The 24,744-nt window shown below is 41.3% G+C and overlaps 1 protein-coding gene across 1 annotated transcript in view; it reads left to right on the forward strand.

Annotated features, from left to right (window-relative positions):
• Positions 1-24,744, forward strand: part of LOC124625417 (otoferlin-like) — a 1,049,973-nt gene that overhangs the window by 811,967 nt on the left and 213,262 nt on the right. Inside the window, exons 12-16 of the mRNA XM_047149169.1 lie at positions 4,466-4,680; positions 10,376-10,562; positions 10,655-10,845; positions 16,986-17,183; positions 23,443-23,559. Of these exons, the coding sequence (XP_047005125.1) occupies positions 4,466-4,680; positions 10,376-10,562; positions 10,655-10,845; positions 16,986-17,183; positions 23,443-23,559 (908 nt within the window). The remainder of the gene's footprint in view (positions 1-4,465; positions 4,681-10,375; positions 10,563-10,654; positions 10,846-16,985; positions 17,184-23,442; positions 23,560-24,744) is intronic.

A 24,744-nucleotide genomic window follows, 5' to 3' on the forward strand; every position in this document is an offset into this window, starting at 1 on the left:
ATACCTTCCTGTATATTTCCATCTACAACAACTTTTGACTCAGGCACTGTGGCCTCCATACAATTAATATCTTGTACCTCTGGTGAAAGTTCCATTGAATTCAACACATTGCTATTTCTGCTTTCAGTCACATACGCACTCGCAACATCACAGCACACACTTTCTCCCACAGGTTGCACAGCTGATATATGCTCATTACTTAACATGATTACGAAGCCAATATTATTTGCATCATTATCCCCCACATCCATTTTATATAACAGACCCTAACATTTATTTCTCCCTCCCAATTCCAGCATTTCCTATTATTTTTACTTCTAAAGGCCCTTCTCTTATCATGCTGACTAAACCAGTCTCCAAACATCTCATCATTACCATTACACAAATCCTTTCTTCCCTCACTTGTTTATTTTCATCATGATCAACAGACCACTTGTTAGTTTGCCTGTAAATCTTATTCTGTACTTTCTCTTCCCTTCTTCCATTGCTTTTGCTTTCATTAAAATATCTCCCATTATTTTACCAGAAACTACTAAAAGATCCACCACTATTTCTCCCACAATTATTTACCCATCTCATGGTCCTATTTCCTGTATGGTTTATTGTCCCAAATTGGACCCTATTTGAAACAAATCTCAGTTTAAAGAATTTTGTACCTGTGGTGCCCTTGCATTAATTTCTCCTCTCCCATCTCTCTGTTCCTCAATTGGCCTTTGATCACTCCTGTTTCCGTTTCCTGTGCACCTCTCTGGTACCTTAAATCATCATTAAATATTTCCCTGTTATCCCTACAAGTTTTATTATGAATTCTATCTCTGTTTCCTCTCCAATTACCATTCTGATTTCCTTCCCTGCTTGATTTATGGTGGTTATTACCCCAACTCACATTATTTCTTCTCTCTTCATTATTCCTCTGATTATACCCTGAATCATTACCCCCTGAGTTTGACTTATAGCACAATGCCTGGTCCATCCTCTCAAAAAAATCCAAGAAATTTTCTATAGAATCTGTTCGACGATGTATCAATTCCACTGTACATTTTCAGGTAACCTTCTCCTTAAGGTAGAAATCTGTCAGAATTCTCAAAGGCCTATCCAGATGTACCAACTTACTTAATTCCTCCTGACAAAATTCTCTCATACTTTGTCTACCTTCTCTGTAAATTGGCCCATTCAGAAAATCATTCTGTAATCTGAATTGTTTTGCTTGGCTCCAATATCTATTTAGAAACATCTGTTCAAATATACTATATGATCTTTATTGTTCACTACATTGATTCGCCCATGTCTGAGCAGAATCCTCCTCAATAAAATAATTCTTGCATGCTGCCAGAAAATCTACAGCATGGTACTTGCTTTCCCCTGAAAAAGTCTTACCACTGGGTACTTGTGCCATAGAACACCCCATACTTCCATTAGCCCCAAATAATTCTTCATTACTTAATCTACTATTAACTTTGTCAGTTTCTACGTTACTCTTTGCAGTAACAGCAGCCACATTTTTAGTTTCCTTTCTTAGGTCGCTAGCTGTCCCTGTCAGTTGACCTAGTAATAAAGTTTTGATTTTATCACAACTAGTCACAATCTTCTGATCCACATCAATCAGAGCTTGCCTTGTCAACATTCCTTGTGTCCCACAACTGACTGCCTGAATCAATTCTACCCCTGATGACCTTAGCTGTTAAGTCCCATAGTGCTCAGAGCCATTTAAACCATCTACCCCTGAATTAAACAGCAACTGCATCAATCCTAGCATTCAAATTTCCTTCTACCTCCTCAAATTTTTCTTATAATCCCACAGTTGATCATTTAATTCTCTGATTTTTGCCCCCAAAGAACTTTCCGTATCCCCCATATCAGTTTTTAATTCAATATTGAAATCCCTCATATCAGTTTTAAATTCAGTTCTGAATTACCCCATTTGGCTCATTAATGATCTAAGCATAGCCACTACACTAGCTTCTGCTTCTTCTTCCTGTCTGTGTGGGCTCTGAGGCTCACTCCCACTCCCCATAGACTCAGCATCACTAGCTGACTTCTTTATTACCGTCTCACTAAATTCGGACTCCATAGCTAAACTGGCTATGAGACAGAAAACTGAGAAACTAATATGCCTGCTGCCAACACTTAGCTTTGTTGGGACTATTGCTGTGTGAGGACTGCTGCCTGATGCTGTCAGCTGCCATTCGGTGAGGTGCCGTGTGATGTGAAACGGCTGGTGTCGGAAGCGGCAGCGACGCCAGCGGGTCGATGTTTGACAGCCAGTGACGCTTCAACTCCCACTTTGGTGGTCGACGTCGGACTCAGTATACTGCTCGGCGATTGGCATCGTGTTTCTCCCAATCTTCTTCACTTTCAAACTCAATCCTGCACTGCCTACCCAACATGTTCAGGTAAGACAATCCCGGCTGAGAAACCCCATATTACGACGGTACTGGGGAATATGCACTGCAAAAATTCGCTGAAAATGATGAAAATGTTTATATTGTTGCTGTTGATGCTGTTCGCCGATTTTTGATAAAAAAAAGTTACTTTATATTCAATAGTTAGCTCGGGCCCCCACGTGCTACGGCACGAAAATATATATATTTGTTATACTCAACACTCAGTTTAATTGAGCGGCCTGAAGAGATGTAGCTGGTCTGAATGCCTGGCTACGTTTTTCGTCATATGGTGCCAGCTCACATCTATCGTAAACTCAGTTTTCAAGCTGAAATAAAAATATATTAAAAACAAACAATGCAGGCAGGTATTGTGGTGAAATTTAAAATATTGAGTCACTCACGTAGATTTATAATTTGAGCAAGTAGTTTATTTTGTAATTTTCAACGAATAGTCTTCAATATATTGACTAAATACTTAAAATGCAGTCTGAGGGACTTTTATGTAAACACGGCCATTAATAACTGATGCTACAACACTTCACTATAAAATTCACATGTCGCGATCACAGCACTCAACAGTCTGTTCACAGTTCACAAAATACACTGTTGTCTGCTCTCCTAAGTCACTATATTGCGCTCAACTTGATTGTTTTCGAGCGTCACTACATACATACTTGTCTCCGATCGTGGCTATACCCAATAGTACCCCCAGATGGGCGGCACGTCCGACCCTTTGCGTCACTCAAACACTACTCCCCCAACGATGGCCGCCCTATACAACCTCGAAACGACTGCCCAACTCAAACAATGTTTGACAAAAAAATACGACTATTCTAAAACTAAACGCAAAAACACATGTAATACATTGAAAAACATGGAAATTTTCCGGGTGATAACACTTTAAAGTCCAATTTTTTGTATCTGCAACCGTTTTTTCACAGATAATGTTCTTGTGGCGTGATTTTGGTTTTCCCGGATTTTTTATAGCAAACATAAATAAATAAAAATACATACTTAATTACTCATCTACCTCTTTAAACTTTAGAATGCTGCCGCTAGTTTCACCTCTTTAAATTTGTTTATTACCAAAAACACAGTTTCTCTCTGTCAAGTCCCATATTCCGCCCACTCATTCAAAAATGGTACATATTCTGCTAAATCGGCTATGATTACTCGATGCAGCTCTACTAGACGCATCCATAGTCAATTGTGTTCACATTAATCGACCAAAGCATTGCCGAGATATTAGCTTTTGAACTTTCATAAATTTACAATTTTTAAGGCAACAATAACTTTTAAAATATTATTTATTTTTGTGGCGCGTCTAGATAATTTAGCTTTAAGTATTTTTCTGTCAATGAGTGCCAACTCGCTCCTCACTGTCACTCTTAGTTCTATTTTTATTAACTTTTCTCTGGCATATAAATTCCTCCAAGCGCGTAAACAGGGCCATACGTTCGTTCGTTTTCCCAAGGCTGCGTAATCGCTAGCCGCTCGCCACGGCCCCGTAGAAACTGCCTGCCACGTGCTCTGCGTCTCGGAAAACTGCTGCTCTATCTCCCCCCCCCAACAGCTTGTACGCTCACAACGTTCCGCACCACTGAAAGTAGCCATTTTAACTGTACACTACACTAGCGCTCCTGGTGGTGGTATGGGGTACCGATGCACTATGTGAATCAAACTTGCGATTGTTTGCTACAGAATGACACATCTACCGATTCTGTAAGTTATATCACAATAAATTTCTGTATCATTCCAAAGCCGTAAACTCCTTTCTGAATCACCCTGTATATTTCATAATTGCTTAACTGTTTTAAGTGAGAAGATGTAAATATACAAATTAGGAATCACATCGGCTAGAGGCAAATTATCAGATTTTCACTTAGCAAAGAAAACCATACTCTTGCAAGGTTCTGAGTCCTGTCTTTCCATAACTTCAATCTTAATTTGATTAGTTGAAGTCAAATTTCGTCTTGGCACCAGGGAATTTGATACCATTCAGGTTACTGCTGTTTGTTTTTTAGTCCCATCATCTTGAAAATGTATACTCGTCTTTGAAACTTTTGTTTCTCTCTTTTCAGGTTTCCTTCCAACATTTGGACCAACATTCATCCATTTATATGGCTCGACAAGAGATTACAGTCTCATAGACGAACATTCAAATCTAAATTCAGGCCTAGGAGAAGGGGTGTCATACCGTGCGCGATTGCTGGTAGCCATACGCACAGAAATCACAGACACTATCGATCTCGCCCCTTCTGAAGTAGAAGTCGAACCAACGTTCCCCATTAATGAAGTAAGTATTTCGAAGTTGACACCTCAGTTTTTTTTTAAATTTATTTTGACAGAATGTATGCTTTTGCGCCAGAGACTATTTCAATAAAATTTTGTTGGTGTGTGATAGGTTCTATCGGTTCTTGTGGCAGCTGATGGTCATCCAATGGGCCGAGTTTAGTTGCGACTCTACCGCATCGTGTGTCGTTCTAAACTCCATACTATAAACTTTTTCTTTTTTTTTTCAGACATCAATCTTATGACACGTTCGATGTTGCCTGCCTAGAATTCCTCTCTTGTGCCAACTTTTCCACCTCAGAGTATCACTTTCAACCTACGTCGTCAATTACACTTGTGTGGAAAACTAAATAACGAAAGTAGCTTTCGCGTGATGTGTCACTTCCAAGCAACATAGCTCGATGAAATTTGGACCATACATAGAAAGAACTGTTGCAGTGTATCACAGAAGGTAGGAAGTATGCAGTGAGACGAACAGAAATGATACTTTGACTCAAAGACAATTATTACCCTGAAGTTACCACGATTCATGATGGTCTGCTGGACATTAGAAAAGGCAGCACATGATTCACAATTCGATGTGTGATACCACGGATGGCTACGCATACTCTGCAGTGTGGTCCCATGATATATATACAATGCTGGTAAGGAGTTCTCGTGGTAGGGCGTTCCATTCCTCCGTCAGTGTTGTCGACAGATGGTCGTCGCTGCTAGTGGTCGTGCTGCAGTACGTCTCCCTAATGCATCTCTCACATGCTCAGTGGGATATAAGTCGGGGGAATGGGGAGGCTAGTCCATTCGCCGAATATCTTCTCGCTCCAAGAGCCCCTCTGCCTGCACTCTTTGATGCAGTCGTGCATTGTCATCCATAAAGAGTAAGGGCCGAATGCAACGCTGAAAAAATGCGATGAAGTACACTGTCACAATAACGTTGACTGGTGATTGTACTGTAAAACGATCATTTTCGACCATTTTTGTGGGTGCATTATGTGTTACCATCTCTCGCTATATGAGGGTACGTCCAGCACTGTCACACGATCGTTCAGGTGTTCTGTGTGTTCCGTTGTGGGAAAGCATGATGTAGTATGGGCGTACTGACCTCCACACCTTTGAATACGGTACAGTCACCTCTCAACGTTATTCCCCATATGCGTCTTTCGAGGGGTGCTTTCGGCACTGACATTATTTTCGTGGATGACAATGCGCTACCGTATCGAACAGTGCAGGTAGAGAAGCTCTCGGAAAGAGAGGATATTCGGCGAACAGACGGGGCCTATCCGTTCCCTCGACTTAAATCCAATCCAGTGAGTGAGGGAAGCGTTTGAGAGACGTACTGTAACACGTCCACATGCTCCTACGACCATCCAACAGTTGTCAACCACATTGGTGGAACGCCGTACCACAAGAAGTCGTTATCAACTTGTGACCGGGATGGGAATACGTTTCAGAACGTTCGTTGCGATCTATCACCCTATTAACGACCGTGTCCCGCTTTTTATCATTCCCAGGGGACCACCATAAGTAGCGGCGGCGAGTTCAATGTAATTATTGTCTTTCAATGAAAGCGTGATTTCTGTTCATCCTATTGCGTACAGGTGGTGGACAGAAATATGGAAACACTAAAAACACATCACCGATGTAGTAAAAACTTCGGCTTCCAGTTGTTTCACAAAGGATAAACACGTGTCCTGTACGGTTTTCATGGGAATCTTACACCATTCTTCCCGCAAAATATTAGAAATTTCCGCAACGATGAAATGAAATGTCATGTGGCTAGGGCCTCCCGTCGGGTAGACCGGTCGCCTGGTGTAAGTCTTTTAGTTGACGCCGCTTCGGTGACTTGCGTGTCGATGGGGGTGAGACGATGATGATGAAGACAACGCAACAGCTCATCCCTGAGCGAAGGAAATCTCCGACCCAGACTGGAATCGAACCCGAGCCGCTTAGCATGGCATTCTTTCGCGCTGACCACTCAGCTATCGAGACGGACTCCGGCAACCATGATGAAGATGGAAAGCGACTGCACTCCCTGCTCTCCAAGAAGGCCACAAAAGCTCAATAATATTGAGATCTGGTGACTGTGGTGGCCATGGAGATGCGACTATTGATCCTAAGCTTGCAAAATCAGGCCTGGACGAAGCGAGCTGTGTGAATAAGGGCCCTGTCAGTTTGGAACATAGCATCATCGTTGGGCAACAAACATTGTACCGTGGGATGAACTTGATCAGCCAAAACGGTCACGTATTCCTTGGCAGTAATGCGACCTTGAGAAGTAACTGTGGGGCCCATGGAACACTACGATATGGCTGCCTACATTATCACCGAACCCCGCCATGTTTCACTCGTGTGACGTAAACTCGGGGAGAAGTTGGAAGCAGTGTGAATTAAGGCTCATCCAACCAAATGTCAGTCTTCCATTGCTCCATAGGTCCAGTTTTATGGCTTCGGCACAACGGTTTCCTGTTACCGGTTCGAGCATTTGCATCACTGATGAATGGTTTTGGAATTCCAGCTCGCCCACCTTAAGGAATTCCCTTCATCTTAATTTGGTGCGGACAGCAGGGTTCGCGAATGCGACAGTCTGCGCTGCAGTGACTTTAGTAGCTGCCGCCCTCTTATTTTTTGTCACAGTCCTCTTCAGTGACTGTCCCTCACGATCACACAACAACCCTCGTCTACATTGAGATGTAGCGGATGATGTTTTTCGGCTTTTCCTGTATGCGGTATAAATCTTCGATATGGGGTCTCTTGACACACCAAGCACTTCGGCCACCTTAGTTACGAAGGCATCCACCACAAAAGAACCAACAATTTGCCCACGGCACGAATGTACTTGAGCTCCGACACAATGTACTCAGAACTACACACAACACTGTTCTCGCGTTGACTGACACTTGCAAAGTATTGAGGACATTTCACAGGTGCCGCTCGTGATCATTTACAACAGGACAATCTGCAGGTTTGGCTAGCATCTGCATTTATGTTCAACAATACATTTCTCTCGATGTTTCCATATTTTTGTCCACCACCCTATCTTTTTGCAGTTACCTACTCTACTTACACCATAGCAGTTCTTTCTATGTATGGTCCAAGCTTCAGAGCTATATTACTTGTCAGTGACACATCATGCGAAGTTACTTTGGTCTTGAAGTTTTTCACACCAGTGTCTTTGTTGGATGTACAGCAATTTCTGTCTTCCCCTCAGCTTTCACCCTCTACAGCTCCCTCTAGTACCATGAAAGCTATTCCCTGATGTCTACACATATCCTGTCATCCTGCCCTTTCTTCTTGACAGGGATTCTCACAAGTTCCTTACTTAGCTGATTCTGTAAATGACGTTCTCATTCTTTATCTTATCAGTAAACCTCATTCCCAACATTCGCCTGCAACACATCTCAAACGCTTAGATTCTCTTCTTTTCTGATTTTCCTACGCTCCATGATTCACTGTCATATAATGTCGTGCTCCAGAATACACGTCCTGAAAAATTTCTTCTTACGAGGTGCATTCAAGTTCTAAGGCCTCCGATTTTTTTTCTAATTAACTACTCACCCGAAATCGATGAAACTGGCGTTACTTCTCGACGTAATCGCCCTGCAGACGTACACATTTTTCACAACGCTGACGCCATGATTCCATGGCAGCGGCGAAGGCTTCTTTAGGAGTCTGTTTTTACCACTGGAAAATCGCTGAGGCAATAGCAGTATGGCTGGTGAATGTGCGGCCACGGAGAGTGTCTTTCATTGTTGGAAAAAGCCAAAAGTCACTAGGAGCCAGGTCAGGTGAGTAGGGAGCATGAGGAATCACTTCAAAGTTGTTATCACGAAGAAACTGTTGCGTAACGTTAGCTCGATGTGTGGGTGCGTTGTCTTGGTGAAACAGCACACACGCAGCCCTTCCCAGACGTTTTTGTTGCAGTGCAGGAAGGAATTTGTTCTTCAAAACATTTTCGTAGGACGCACCTGTTACCGTAGTGCCCTTTGGAACGCAATGGGTAAGGATTAAGCCCTCGCTGTCCCAGAACATGGACACCATCATTTTTTCAGCACTGGCGGTTACCCGAAATTTTTTTGGCGGCGGTGAATCTGTGTGCTTCCATTGAGCTGACTGGCGCTTTGTTTCTGGATTGAAAAATGACATCCACGTCTCATCCATTGTCACAACCGACGAAAAGAAAGTCCCATTCATGCTGTCGTTGCACGTCAACATTGCTTGGCAACATGCCACACGGGCAGCCATGTGGTCGTCCGTCAGCATTCGTGGCACCCATCTGGATGACACTTTTCGCATTTTCGGGTCGTCATGCAGGATTGTGTGCACAGAACCCACAGAAATGCCAACTCTGGAGGTGATCTGTTCAACAGTCATTCAGCGATCCCCCAAAACAATTGTCTCCACTTTCTCGATCATGTCGTCGGAGCGGCTTGTGCGAGCCCGAGGTTGTTTCGGTTTGTTGTCACACGATGTTCTGCCTTCATTAAACTGTCGCACCCACAAACGCACTTTCGACACATCCATAACTCCATCACCACATGTCTCCTTCAACTGTCGATGAATTTCAATTGGTTTCACACCACGCAAATTCAGAAACCGAATGATTGCACGCTGTTCGAGTAAGGAAAACGTCGCCATTTTAAGTATTTAAAACAGTTCTCATTCTCGCCACTGGCTGTAAAATTCCATCTGCCGTACGGTGCTGCCATCTCTGGGACGTATTGACAATGAATGCGGCCTCATTTTAAAACAATGCGCATGTTTCTATCTCTTTCCAGTACGGTGAAAACAAATCGGAGGCCTTAGAACTTGAATGCACCTCGTAAAATTAAGTCCTGTGTTTGACGTTAGCAGACTTCTTTTGGCAAGAAGTGCCTTTTTTGCCCATGCTAGCTTACTTTTTATGTCCCCTTTGCTTCTTCCGCTATGTGTTTTTTGCTTCTAAAGTATGAGGATTCCCTAACTTCATCCACTTCGTAATCCCCAGGTTTGATACTAAGTTTATCGCCAATATCATTTTTGTTACTACTCATTACTTTCGTCTTTCTTCGATTTACACTCGGTCCATATTCTGCACTCATTTAGACTGTTCATTCCCTTCACATGTCAGGTAATTCTTCACTTTCACAAAGGATAGCAATGTGATCAGAATATCTTGTCATTAAATTCATCCTCAATTTTAACCACACTGTTGTACCTTTCTTTTATTTCCAGAATAAGAATCGCTAAGCGTACCATGGTGCTGATATCTGTTTCTTACTTATTTCTTCTTCTTTCTTTCTTTCTTCGTTTGGGTCATCTAAGGACCACGCACCCATTTCAGAGCTTCCTTCTTTGTTGTTCTTTCTTTTTCCTCCAGTATTCTTTCATCTTTTCACTATGTATTCTTTTTCTCTCCTCGGACCATTTTGACCCTGTCTTCTTCTCCCTCTTTCTTTGGAATCCTTCCATTTTTAACACTTTCCTCTTGAAACTCTCTCTTTCTGTTGCATCTTTTTCACTCATGTTGTTTCTTTCCCAATCTTTCCTAACTTCTTGTATCCAGGTTATTGTTGACTTTTTGTTCCAAAGATATTTAAAAAATCTGTTTGGTTACCCTGTTGCTGTTCATTCCGTATAAGTGTCCATTGTACACATTATAACACCAAACCCATTCTAAAGCAAAAGTTACGACGATAGTCACTAACGACATTGATTTGTTGCAGTCATCATATGCAAAAAATGAAGAATTTTTTCTGTTTGCGACAATCCTGGAAGCGACAATGATCGACAAAAAATTGGGAGACAAACCAGTATATTTTGAACTTAGCATTGGAAACGCAGGTAATTCAATTGACGGTCACAATGAAACGGCGAAAGATTTCGCTGACTCCGACAGCGATGACAATTTAGGTAAGTGAACGATTGTTTATTTTTTTTCAGTTAACTTTCTTTACTCAAAAACAGTTTACTGACATAGTGCCTAAAATGTTTCTGTTTTTTAGAAGTGGTAACATCAGAACTACCTTCCTGGCAGAGCACCACGCCGCCAGCCAAACCAATGACCCATGACCGCATCTATTACTTCCTCCCATACTGGGACGACAAACCATGTATGCATGTGTACTCGATATGGCCGGACCACAGAAGGCGAATGTACAACTCGAATATCATTGCAAAAATTATTGACAAACTGGTGAGGAAGAGTTTCACTTGAAAAATTCTAAGTAGGCCTTTTTTCATTAAAGCTACATTAAGTTGGTCCGGCACTTTCTCAGAATTCGTCATTAGTGTAATGATGACATCCAGAGAATGTAAGTTAATATTAGGAGGAGACAAGAAAGAAATGTTACACACAATTGAAGGCTTGAAGTAAATAGGGGTCTAACTGCCATTTTTTTCGAAAAAGTGTAGTTTTTACCAAAAATGTGATCTATGTACCAACGCCAACAATTTAGATGGCGATTTAAGTGCCAATATGGCTCCTATTAGTTACAGCGATTATTAACAGAATGCACTGGGTGTATGCTCCACAAGATCAAACGTATAAAGAGACAGTCGGAATAAAATAAGAAGCTGAGAAATGGTGGCAACTGCTGCTAACACTATAGTAACGGCGAAGGCTGTCCCATCCCAACAAACTTTTATATGTAAATACAAATACAAGTGCAAATGTATACCCTACGACCAAAAACTTTTACTCTTTGATGAGTTTTATAAACTGTAAACAAAACAAAAAAAAACATCTTCTTGACCTAATGCAAGATAAGCGTTTTGCAAGACGCAGACATGGTACATATGCACCAAGCAGATGTCAAACAACGGTGATGTACACTGTGCTAAATGGCGAAGAGAAAATTGTGCAAGTTTTTAAGAATATTTTCTGCGATATTTTTGCTACCTCCGGTAATACGTGCCAGCTTTTAATGAAAATCAAGCAGACTACTAACTCAGTGTATGTTGTAAAAAGGAGTAATGACAAAATTTATCGAAAATATACTCATGACGACAAGGCTTTTGTCTATGTGAGCACATACGATCATTCCCAAGACATGTAAGCCACTATAGGAGGCAGGATTCAGGGAAGGAATATCTTTCACGGGTTTTGAACAAATCAATGTTTTATGAGGCTTTTAAGAAACAATATCCTGACAGCACTGCGTCGTACCGTTTTTATTATGTGGTGTTTAATAAACGTTTCAAAAATAAACTATCGTTCCAGCAATCTAGAACATACAAGTGTACAACATGTGATTTGTTAGTTTCTCAAATCGCAACATCCTCTGGTAGAGTTAAAACAGATATCAGAAATAAACTAAAACTTCATCATTTGAAAGCTGCAAAACCAAGAACAAAAATGATAAATGATTTCAATGAATCTGAAATTCCTAGTTGCTGTAGTGTGACATTTGCATTTGATTTAGAAAAATTATTATCATTACTGGCTTTGACTCATATTAACATAACAGAAGATAAGAAGACTGATTTTAAAAAAATGATTGAATTACTATCATTGAATTGGTAAAACCTGAAGACAAACTATTTAATGGAAGCATCATATCTTTAAATTCAAGCCATGTTCAAAATGTTTTTATTATTCCAATATTATTGTAATAATGGATTTCAATATAGTTGTATTAATAAACTTGAAGATTATTTAAAAAGATGTAAGTTTTTGTATTACGGTAACAGTTTCTTTCTGTTATCATCACAGCCAAGAATAGGGAGCAAATAGCTATTCTATGATTAGGTATTATCCAGTGAAATATTTGTATAAAGTGATGTAACTGCCTGAGGCACTTACGTTCTATTTTAGGTCAAATATTGTGGACGTAGGACTGACTGAATGTTATGGTTTTTGCATTTTTTACTGTCCTTGATTAATTTCTGTTTTTTAATGACTGAGCACAGTGTAATATGTCTTCAGTTAAATATAAAAACCTATTTTGAATTAGAAAATTAAAAGACAAAAGGCATTTCCTGTAAAATGTTGAGAATGGCACTTAGGTACCCATTTACTCCAAGCCTTCAGTTGATAAACCTTTTATTAGAGCAGTTGTCCTGCAGTTTTTGTACAACAGTTGACCAGCAAAATTTTTCGGACTGTAGTTGTATTATCTTAGATGTATCGGCATGTTAATTGATTTTCCTCTATTGTTTACAACTTTTTCCTGTGGTTCTAACATCCTTATAGCACAGACAAGTATGATATAGTCCGACATTCATCTTTGCTGTGTTTGTGTAAAGTGATTCACCTCTACCATAGTTCTCATAGTAATGTTTCGTTTTATGAAGAAGTGAAAAACATTAACTGCTTCAGCCAAAGACCATCCCGAGCACATTTTTATTCCCCTTGAAACACATATTTTCAACTTTTTTCCCTTCGAACAATCATAATTTCATTTTTTTTTTTTTTGCTTCACCGTCCATCTATGTTAGGATATTTGCTACACAAGAACGTTATTTACATTCTTTAATACCCGCCGAGCAGCGTTGGCTACCTTCCAGTATTGGCATTCACATTTTGGTTAGTGTCAGACGTTCCAATGTTTCCACTCGCATTTTAGTAGGTCTTCTTCTTCTTTAGTATTCAGCGATGAGTCTGGTTTGCAGCAGTACGCTGTTCCATTCTTCTTTCTGCCTTCCTGTTCATTTCCGCGTACTCACATACATAGCACACTGCACTTCGTAATCTGCTGCAAGTATGACATCCTGGGTTGTCTCTAGGAATTTTTTTCCATCAACAGTACTAACTGTTCCAATGATCTTATTATACCGCAAAATGTGTCCTACCAGTTTGTCTCTTTTTGTTCGGATGTGCTTCCAGAGAGGCCAGGTCTCCTGTGATCTTATCAGCACCTCTTAATTGGTAACTCTGTTTCCCCGGCTGATCATCATCCTTCTGTAGCACCAAAACTCCAGGGCTTCTAGACGTCTTCTTTCATGTTTTCCTACTGTCCAAGTTTCGCTGTACTCCTAAGAAATGCTTCCATGATGCGCCTCCACATTTCCAGGTTGATGTTTTTGCATTAGAATAAGTTCTTTCCCAAATGAAATGCATTTATGGTGTGCCGTATTCTGCGCACAATTTCTTTCCGTCTTTACCATATCTTGTGATATTTCTGCTCCAATAGAACTCCTCTATCACTTATAACTCCTCTCTTCAAGTTTTCGTTATTAGAGGTTCACAACCCTCTTCATTACTGCATACCATCACTCACATCTTCCTCTTCCTTATTCTCACAACGTACCGATTACAGAAAACCCTTTTCCGTTGTGCTGCGGATCTTCTCTAGATCTTCTTTCGCCTCAGTGACCACAGCAATGTCGTCTGGGTAATGCGGTATGTCTGTCTTCTGTCCATTAATTTTGATCCCCACTTCAGTTGTTTCGCGAATTTGGCCTACAGCTTCCGTGGTGTAAGCAGTGTATACAGGGTGGTCCATTGATGGTGACCGGGCCAAATATCTCACGAAATAAGCGTCAAGCGAAAAGACTACAAAGAACGAAACTTGGCTAGTTTGAAGGGGGAAACCAGATGGCGCTATGGTTGGCCCGCTAGATGGCGCTCCCATAGGTCAAACGGATATCAAATGCGTTTTTTTAAATATGAACCCCCATTTTTTATTAGATATTCGTGTAGTACGAATTTTTGGCTTTGTGTTAGAAGGCGTTGTAATAGTCACAAACATATGGCTCAAAATTTTAGACGAACAGTTGGTCACAGGTAGGTTTTTTAAATTAAAATACAGAACGTAGGTACATTTGAACATTTTATTTCGGTTGTTCCAGTGTGATACATGTACCTTTATGAAGTTATAATTTCCGAGAACGCACGCTGTTGCAGCGTGATCACCTGTAAATACCACATTAATGCAATAAATGCACAAAATGATGTCCGTCAATCTCAATGCATTTGGCAATAAGTGTAACGATATTACTCTCAACAGCGAGTGGTTCTCCTTCCGTAATGTTCGCACATGTATTGACAATGCGCTGTCGCATGTAGTCAGGCGTTGTCGGTGGATCACGATACCAAATATCCTTCAACTTCCCCACAGAAAGAAATCCGAGGACGTCAGATCCGGTGAACGTGCGGGCCATGGTATGGTTCTTTGACGACCAATGCACCAGTAGTAACATCGGTAGAACATTACGTAGGAAATCAGCATACATTGCACCATTTAGATTGCCATCAATAAAATGGGGGCCAATTATCCTTCCTCCCATAATGCCGCACCATGCATTAAGCCGCCAAGGTCGCTGATGTTCCACTTATCGCAGCCATCGTGGATTTTCCGTTGCCCAACAGTGCATATTATGCCGGTTTACGTTACCGCTGTTGGTGAATGACACTTCGTTGCTAAATAGAACGCGTACAAAAATCTGTCGTCATCCCGTAAGTTCTCTTGTGTCCAGTGGCAGAACTGTAGACGACGTTCAAAGTCGTCGCCGTGCAATTCCTGGTGCATAGAAATATGATACGGGTGCAATCGATGTTGATGTAGCATTCTCAACACCGACGCTTTTGAGATACCCGATTCTCGCGCAATTTGTCTGATGCTGATGTGCGGATTAGCCGCGGCAGCAGCTAAAACACCTACTTGGGCATCATCATTTGTTGCAGGTCGTGGTTGACGTTTCACACGTGGCTGAACACTTCCTGTTTTCTTAAATAACGTAACTATCCGGCGAATGGTCCGGACACTTGGATGATGTCGTCCAGGATACCGAGCAGCATACATAGCACACGCCAGTTGGGCATTTTGATCACAATAGCCATACATCAACACGATATTGACCTTTTCCGCAATTAGTAAACGGTCCATTTTAACACGAGTAATGTATCACGAAGCAAATACCGTCGGCACTGGCGGAATGTTACGTAATACCACGTTCTTATACGTTTGTGACTATTACAGCGCCACCTGACATAAAGCGAAAAAGTGTCCAACTAAAACATTCATATTTCTTTGCGTACTACACGAATATGGAATAAAAAATGAGGGTTCCTATTTAAAAAGACGCAGTTGATATCCGTTTGACTTATGGCAGCGCCATCTAGCGGGCCAACCATAGCGCCATCTAGTTCCCCCTTCAGGATAGACGAGTTTCGATCTTTGTAGTTTTTTGTTTGATGCTTATTTCGTGAGATATTTGGCCCGATAACTATCAATGGACCATCCTGTATAGGAGGAGATAGGGTATCACTCGCATATCTTTCCACTTTAGAGCTGCTTCCTTCTGCACTCTGAATGTCTATTGCCAGATAATATTTTCAAATCCGTTTTCCAGGTCTATAAAGGCTCCTCGAACGTATCTGCGTACTCTCCACTTTCCCACCGTCTGGATCACCCTCACCCCCTGGTTGCTCCTCTCCTCTCCTCTCCCATCCCCGTCCCCTGCCACATCTTCACTGTTGTGTCCCCCCTACCCTCCACCTCTACACCCTTCATCTCCTTTCCCAAGGTGGCTTCCACCAACTCCCCCTCCCGGATGATGCCCTCTCTCCCTCCATTTATCCCTCCTATCTACTCTGATCCTCACCCTCCCTCCTTTCCTCCGTCTTTTCCCTTGGGCTCCCTCTTCCCCCCCTTCCATCCGGTTTTTCCCCATCTAACCTCTCCCTATCTCCCTTCTCCCTCCCCCCCGAGTCCTTTTGTATTCCCCTTCTCTGCCTTCCCCACTCCTTGTCGTGTCTGCTCGCACCCCCTACCCCTCTTATGGTTCCTCATCCTCCATCCGCTTCTTTCCCCCTCTCCCCCTTCGTTTTTCCTCTCCTTCCCCCTTTTTATTTTCCCATCATCTGTCCAATTTCCCATCACCTGCTCTTGGCTGTGGTATGTCACATTTGCCAACTTTTTAGTGCAGTGTTCAAGTGAATGTTCAGTGTTGTTCGTCTTTCCAAAGTGTTGCGAACAGAAACCATGCTGTCGCTGGGTGTGAATTTCATGTCTTTTTGCGAACATAAACCAGACTGTCGCCGTGTTTTTTTAATTGTCTGTGTATTATTTTACCTGTCTGCTTCATATGTATTTTATTAGCATCATCATCCCTTTGTTCTATGTTTTAAGTTCCACGATGTTTTCGCCATGTTACCATTTAAGTCTCCGATTTTATCGCCTGTTTTTATTATTTATTATCTTCATCTCTTTAAAACAAAGTCTGTAGGCTGAAGAGCGGCATACTAAGCTGCTGCCAGCCCGCCCCCTTCGAGAGGAATCGAAACTCAATAAAGAAAAAAAATCTATAAAGGCAATATAAGTTGGTTTATTCTTCTGCAAGCTTTATAATTAGAAAGGGGTCGGGCCGCACTAGCGCCGCCTGTGTTCCCAGGAAGAAGGCCTGTCCGAGGTGCAGCTGCTGACGGAGCAGGAGGACGGCGCGGCAGAGCGGCGGCTGCGCGCCGTGCTGGAGGAGCTGTCGGCCGCGTGCGCCAGATACGTGTCCATCGCGCGCAGCAACAGCGCCACCGCCGGCATGGGCAAGACCAAGCTCGACAAGGAGCGCATCAAGCTCTGCCAGCGAGACGTCGTACGTAGCAGCCGGCCTTCCCGCCTCTCTAGTCATATGTCATAGTTCACTGATGATGGCAGTGAAGGTCGTACTATAACAGCACAACAATGATGAATGCCTTGATTCTCTCCACTGCAGAGTAACTGTGTGCACCAGCTAACTGATCGTATGTGTGACAAATGCGTTACTTTCTTTATTGAATTTTTGTAGAGCAACAATTTCTGGGACCGAAATTCTTAAGACACATAAAACATGCCTAGTTGTTTTCACGATAACATACACAAGGGACAAAAAGCTAGTCACCCCTAGGAGACACGATCTCGGTAGCGCGTAACTGCCTCTAGAACTGGCGACTCATGAGTATACATTTTGGATGTTCACAAATTCTTTAAGTCAGATAAAGTTGAAAGTATCCAACAGCATCTGTTGTAAACAGTCATGATTATTCACAAATTTGTACAACTGCGTCAACTACCAACCATAGCAATAATAATAATAGTAATAATATGGTAATAATGACGTCTGATCTAATTTTACTATATAGGGTGTCCCCTTTATCTTCACTACCCTAAATAACTGTTTGTCCAGATGCAAATTACAAAATGTTTCAAGCAAATATTCTTTAGCTGTCAGGGCGACATCAATCAGCATGATTGTCTTCGTTGTAGCTTTGTTTTTTACAAAGATGTGAACAGTAGTATGACTTTCTTAAATGGGACTCTGTATTTTTTATTCGGTAATTCATTTCCTCTCGTACAGATCTATTCAAAAATGTATCACAGTATACCATCCACTGAAACTCAACGTCATTAATTACATAACACAACATTGACTTTGAACCAGGCATCACAACTCGTCCACTTGCTGCAGGTGTCAGAAAACAAATGAAAACCAAGTAAAAACATAACACAAAATTGACTTTGACTCTCCTGTACTATTGCCCAGGAGTAGAACATTCAAAGGTGTTCAAAGTGGTGACCTGGTCACCAATACACTGGTGCACTCGTTGAATGAAAGAATTATTTACTGCTTACAGTGTTGCTTGCTGAAGAGAATTACTACCAAGCACAATACGTTCCTGCATGTCCTCTGGAGTTGTTGGAATATCGCGATAGACAACGTCTTTAATGCATCCCCAAAGAAAAAAGTCCAGAGGATTTAAATCATGAGACCTAGCAGGCCAAGTAACTGTTCATCCTCGACCAATCCATCTGGCAGGATACCTTCAGTTCAGAACACGACGTGCACGAAAAGCATTATGTGTTGGACATCCATCGTGTTGATACAACATAAGCATACTGGTTCTTAGCGGCACTTCATCCAGAAGAGGAGGAAGAATTCGTCTGAGGAAGTTGGCATACGCTGTACCTTTTAGACTACCATTGATGAAATAAGGGCCAACAATTGCAGTACCAAACATCCCACACCAGACGTTAACACTCCATTGACGTTGATGTTCCACCTGTCTAAGCCATCGTGGGTTGTCGCTCGACCAATAATGCATGTTCCTTGTATTTACCTGTTCTTTGTTTGAGAAGGAACATACATCGGTAAATAGAACATTGGAGAAGAAGTTCGGCTTGGCGATGATTTGCTGCTGTGTCCACTGACAGAACTGTACACGATTCTGGAAATCATTCTCATGCAATTCTTGACGTAGGTGTACGTGGTAAGGATGGAACCGGTGACGTGTAAGAATACGATGCCAACCTCGTAACCTCGTGTTCAAGCTGTCGTGTGCTCCCGTGTGGATTCATAGCAACGGAAGCGAAAACAGTAACTTCGGCAGCTTTGTCTGTGCTTGTGCTACGACGATTGCGTTGTCGTGGGTTGAAACTTCCCGTTTCCTGAACCCTCGCAACAAGACGAGAAAACACCCGTCGGGAAGGTGGTTCTTGTCAGGATATCGCTCTCCGTACAGTTCTGCTGCCTGCGTAGCATTTCGCCTACCTTCAACAACAATGAAAGAAACGTTACGTCGATGCAGTTTGTAGGAAGGACAACCTTTACTGTATGCCTACTCAACACAATAGTATTTAAAAGGACTTAACTACTGTACTAAATGTACCCATACATAAGAAAACAGTAGAATTTTTGCTGCAAAAGGAAAAACAAAAGGTTGGTGCTATAGCGAGTTCTGAGCGTCGAATTCATGTGACTGTCGTAGCGTGTTGTAGTTCCAGTGGACAGTACTTTCCACCTGCATTAATATTTCTCAAAGTAGCTGAATCCAAAGCTTTACGATGAAGCTCCACTGAGCACCCTGCGTCTGTACAATGAAATTGGTTACATAACTGCAGAGTTATTCGTGGAATGGCTACAACACTTCATTTCCACAGTGAAGCCAACAAAAGAAGAAAAAATACTGCCAATAATAGATGGCCATAGTAGCCATAAGAGCATACATGCCCTTGAACTGGCCAAATAAAATGGGGTTGTTTTGTTGTGTCTTCCGCCACATTGCACCCATAGGCTTCAGCCCCCAGACTTGACATTCTTTGAAACCACTTGACACATACTTCAACAAGGAAGTGAGGAAGTGAACCCAGGAAGAGTAGTTTCAGTTTACCAAATTGCCAAGCTTTTCCACGAAGCCTGTTTGCTAGCAGAAACTCCAAAAAATGTTTCTGGAGTATTTCCATTTAATCCATATTTATTTCCGGAACATTTGTATGCACCCAGTAGAACAACAAATCAGCTACCTCCTATAATAGATCAATTCACCTTATCAACAACTGAGCTTTCTTTCATTCATGGGATCTAGTGAAGCAGGGGATGCAACCCGTCGGCTTTGACCAATGACGTCATACATTACTCATAGATAATAATGTCTCCACTTTCAGCCACAAATAATACAACAGTTCTGTGTTCCGGATTAGCGCTATCGTTGTACATTAAAATAATTGAGTGTGATTTTAAAAGAGATCGCTACATATTGCTGACAATATTCTTCGTGTGCATTTATTTAAATAATTGGGTTGTTTGCAATTCATTCCGTACTTACTTTCAATCTTAGTGATATTGAGGTAATTTGGACTATTATTTTCTAATTTTAGGACAACTTTTACTATCTCATTTTCGTTTGTAGTTATGGATTTATCTGTTCCGATGAACCTGGATGAACTGAGAGAGGCTATGGGCGTAGACATGTTTACCACGATTTGTTTCTTACAAATGTGTGGTCCCGTTGCCGAGTATGTTCGATGTCGTGAGTGCGGCGAACATATGCGCCCCACAAGTGTATCTCGGCGCCGTACTAACGACTTATTCGTATGGCGCTGTAGCAGAGATCGGTTGTGGCGGTCCATTAGACGAGGGACGTGGTTCGAAAAATCTAAGCTCGCCGACAGAGACATTATGAAAGCTAATTGAAGATCACGTTGCAGAGGGTTCCATTACAATTTCAGATGGTTTTTCTTCATATAGGGATTTAAGGGAGAGGGGTTATCAGCATCTCGTAGTTAATCACAATATTGAGTTCAGATCATTATCCACAGGGGCTTGCACAAATAGCATAGAGGGTTATTGGTCAGCTGTGAAATCTCTTGTAGGGAAGGGGAAGCGCCGGCTTTCGACACTTCGAACACTTCAAAGTCGTCCGCAGCTCGTGGTCGTGCGGTAGCGTTCTCGCTTCCCGCGCCCGGGTTCCCGGCTTCGACTCCCGGCGGGGTCAGGGATTTTCTCTGCCTCGTGATGACTGGGTGTTGTGTGATGTCCATATGTTAGTTAGGTTTAAGTAGTTCTAAGTTCTAGGGGACTGATGACCATAGATGTCAAGTCCCATAGTACTCAGAGCCATTTTTTTTAACTTCAAAGTCACTTGGACGAATATTCACGGAGGCGTAGTAATCCCCAAACAAATTCCCCATTTAAATGTTTTGTTAAACGTGTTTGCCAAATGCACCGTCCGAAATACGTTAGCTAATTTCACATTAGGATGGTGGGGGGGGGGGGGGGGGGGGGGGGGGGGGGGGTGAGTGTGTGTGTGTGTGTGTGTGTGTGTGTGTGTGTGTGTGTGTGTGTGTGTGTTTTCGTTATGTTTGGTTTGTTGTGTATGTGGGAATGTGATTTTTGTTGATGTCTTTCTAGGCGAGCTTCGGTTCTCTCTAGAAGTTCCCACGTTGTAAGTTCAGTTTTCCATTTTTTTTTTTTTTTGTTACTGCATTTGACTATTTTGACGTATTTCGTTGTTGTATTACACTATTACGTGTTTTCGTGTACTCCAGTACGTCACAGCTGTCGTTCTTCTTTCGTTTCCCAGCACTAGTATCAGTATGATTTTGTCGAATCTGTACTAGGAATATTAACGGCGAAACTCCCGACACAAAATTTGCATCCTGTCCTTCAACTGACCTTTATACTGACACTACCTATTCGAAAAGAACGACAGATGCAACATTGATTAGATTTACTTATATATGTCAACTCGAGAGCGGGATACAAATGTTGTATATAGCTATATAGCTCAACCAAAGAGTGGGATGCTTTGTCACTGCTGTGATCAAAATCATAACTCTCAGTCGATATTAGTAGCATCGAAGGCGAAAAAAAAAACGTACCTCATAGTGAAGTACGGGATACAAATTGTATGTGTGTCGTCTTATTGCCTCTTCGCGTAGTTCAAATGAGATACAGGTTGCAAATGTAACGTGCGTCCATTTCCACGTTTTCGTTAGCAGTGTACATATGTATAGGTCAACTGAAGTATGGGATACAGATATTATGTACGTAGCTCCTTCTGCCATCGGTAGTACTACTATCTACGCAAGAACAGACTGTTAGTGGCTGCGAAGGCGAAAGAAACAACGCATGTAAAATTTGTGTCCCGTGCTTCAGTTGACCTACATAGTTGAACTGAACAACAGGATATTAATGCTAACGAAAACGAAGAAATCGACCTACGCTAAACTTGTATCCCATACTGCAGTTAACCAATACAGTTCGAATTAGGTTGGAGATACAACCCATATACATGTGACGTGAGGTATTCTGTGCTACCAATATTTCCATCCATTTTTCCCCTTCATTTTCCACAGAAATATTACGATACAAACATGCGATATCCTTAACGTGAAAATACTACTTGCCTTAACATATATGTCAACTATATTTTTCGTCTTTCGTATTCCTTTGTTTCTGAACAGTCTTGTCAGCTCTTTCATCTGTGTAATAAATGCTATCTGGCCAATTCTGACGTCATTGGTCAAAGCCGACGGGTTGTACCCCCTGCTTCACTAGACTCCATTCATGGCATCAATGAGTCAGTCACAGAGAGTGCAGAGACAATGCTCCACGAGATTTCTCAAACTTCTTCCAGTTCCGGTACGCCTAAGGAACGCAGATCTGGTGAAGGCTGCCAGGAGCTCACTGCAACACCATATCTGCAAGTTCTGAAGGAAAAGTAGCTCCAGAAAAGGGAAAAGGAAAAGAAGCTGAGAAAATCAAACCGGCTACTGTGAAGCGACATTTGGCCAGGGTTTCCCTCTCGCCCCTCCCCCCAGATGAAGAAGTAGCAGACATAAACATCAGTACTGATGATGAAGAGGACGCAGCTTGTATTTACTGTTGTGATTTATACAGGCGATCAAAAGAAACTGTATGAGCTGCTCAAAATGGATCTGTGCTGATTGTTCTGGACTTCCCAAGCGTACAAAAAAGTTTGTGCGTGAGTTGTGGCAATAACATATTTTTTTCTAACTAATTGAATTGAAAATATCATCCATCGGTTGAATACTCTTCAAATTTTAAATGTGATTTGTAAGATTCTGAGTTCCTGGAAACAAATTGCAGTATATTTTGGTACATTTTACTAATGCACATCCTTAATTTGGTAGGATTACATTTCTAAGACTTAATTAAACTATAATATATGTTTATGCTATAATTTATGCATATGCTAGCAATTTATTAGTAATAATTGAGGAATTATCCTGCTAAGAGAAAAGGTGTGTCATTTTGCCCTACCGGGTAGCCCAGAATGACACGTTGACAACGTTTTTGAAATTGTGAATTCATAGCAAAACGAATTATTTTATACTGAATTCCTTATGCATATGCTACTGTAGAAATCCCAGTGAAATTTAAAATTGTATTTATATAATTTTAATAGGCAAATATGAGCCGTGAAAGACAATTAACTTTATTGTATGTCGTTTTGGGCCACTTTCCCCTACTTAACCGACACTCATAAATTTTATTCATCTTTTGGTTTTCTAATTACACAGTTCATTTCTGATTATAGTAATTGTTTTCTTACATTACGACTGCTCTTTTCCAGGAACACATAGGTGTCATGTCAAGGAATCTCAAGGCCTTGGTCACAAAAAACTCCCTTAAGGAAAGATACAAAACTGCTCACACATATTTACAGAAGCTCAAGTTCCTTGTGGAAGATGTAAGTACCAGCGAAACAAATTAAACGTAGTGTAAATTTTCGTAGAATCACGACAATTCACGACTAATGGAAATTGCAATTCGGATGTAGAAGCACTGACGAAACTTTACGAACTACAAAAAACTGTCGTGGCCATGTGCCGACAAGCACAATACTATCTATCATATCCTGTGTTTGTTCTTCTCGACCGTTGCACTCCCTCTTATTTATCTCCAACTCTTACACTATACCTGAAAAGCACAGCAGAAATACTCGTTCTCAACAAAGTAAAACCACTACATAACACAACAATCTTCTCAAAAGTTATTTTCTGCACAGGAACCGGACTCTGAAAGTTCTTCGTCAGATTATAAGAGAAATTAAATTCCTTCCAGACTTCAAAAGATGGCTAATGGTCAACTTTTTATTATAATAGATTTCTTCTGCATACACTTACTTGTCTGCAGCTCACTCTGGTCAACCCTCCTCCACCATCACTTTTCCTTCCCCCGTAGTGCTCTATTAAAAAAAAGAAAAAAAATGTAAATTTGTGGTAAGATCTTATGAGACCAAACTGCTTAAGTCATCGGTCCCTAAGCTTACACACTACTTAATCTAACATAAAACTAACTTATTCTAAGGACAACACACATACCCATGCCCGAGGGAGGACTCGAACCTCCGACGTTGTCTTTGACAATTCAGTCTTCTTCTCTTTCATTATACCTTCCGTTTCTGATGATACTAAACGTTAAGGTTATCAGTATTATTCTTATTCTTAGAATTATTCACTGTTATTATTTGCATTGCTAATTATAATTGTTCCTGTAATAATTTCACAGAGGTACGTAATTGAGAATGTTTTGTAAAATTTTTTGAAATGTGTTGTTCCTGGTCCGATGTAAGAGAGGCCCTTATGGCCCTCATCTCATCAGACTGAATAAATAGATCATGACTGCCAGTTTCTTTGCTCAGAATGTCTACAATCTGGCTTTCATTGTTTCGTAACGATATTGTCTATTGGGTCTGATGTGCAATGTGGGACAACTTTGCCAGTTTTTGAAAGCAACTATATAATTATGGTGTTCTGCTAATTTCCTGAATCGCACGCACAAGACATTTAATTATTACCATTTTGCGTGTTTTTTGCATTGTTATGTGTTTACAGAACGAATCGATGTTTTTGTTTTCGTGTTGGGCGAAATT

Source organism: Schistocerca americana, chromosome 1, assembly GCF_021461395.2.
Source record: "Schistocerca americana isolate TAMUIC-IGC-003095 chromosome 1, iqSchAmer2.1, whole genome shotgun sequence".
Classification (NCBI taxonomy): domain Eukaryota; kingdom Metazoa; phylum Arthropoda; class Insecta; order Orthoptera; family Acrididae; genus Schistocerca; species Schistocerca americana.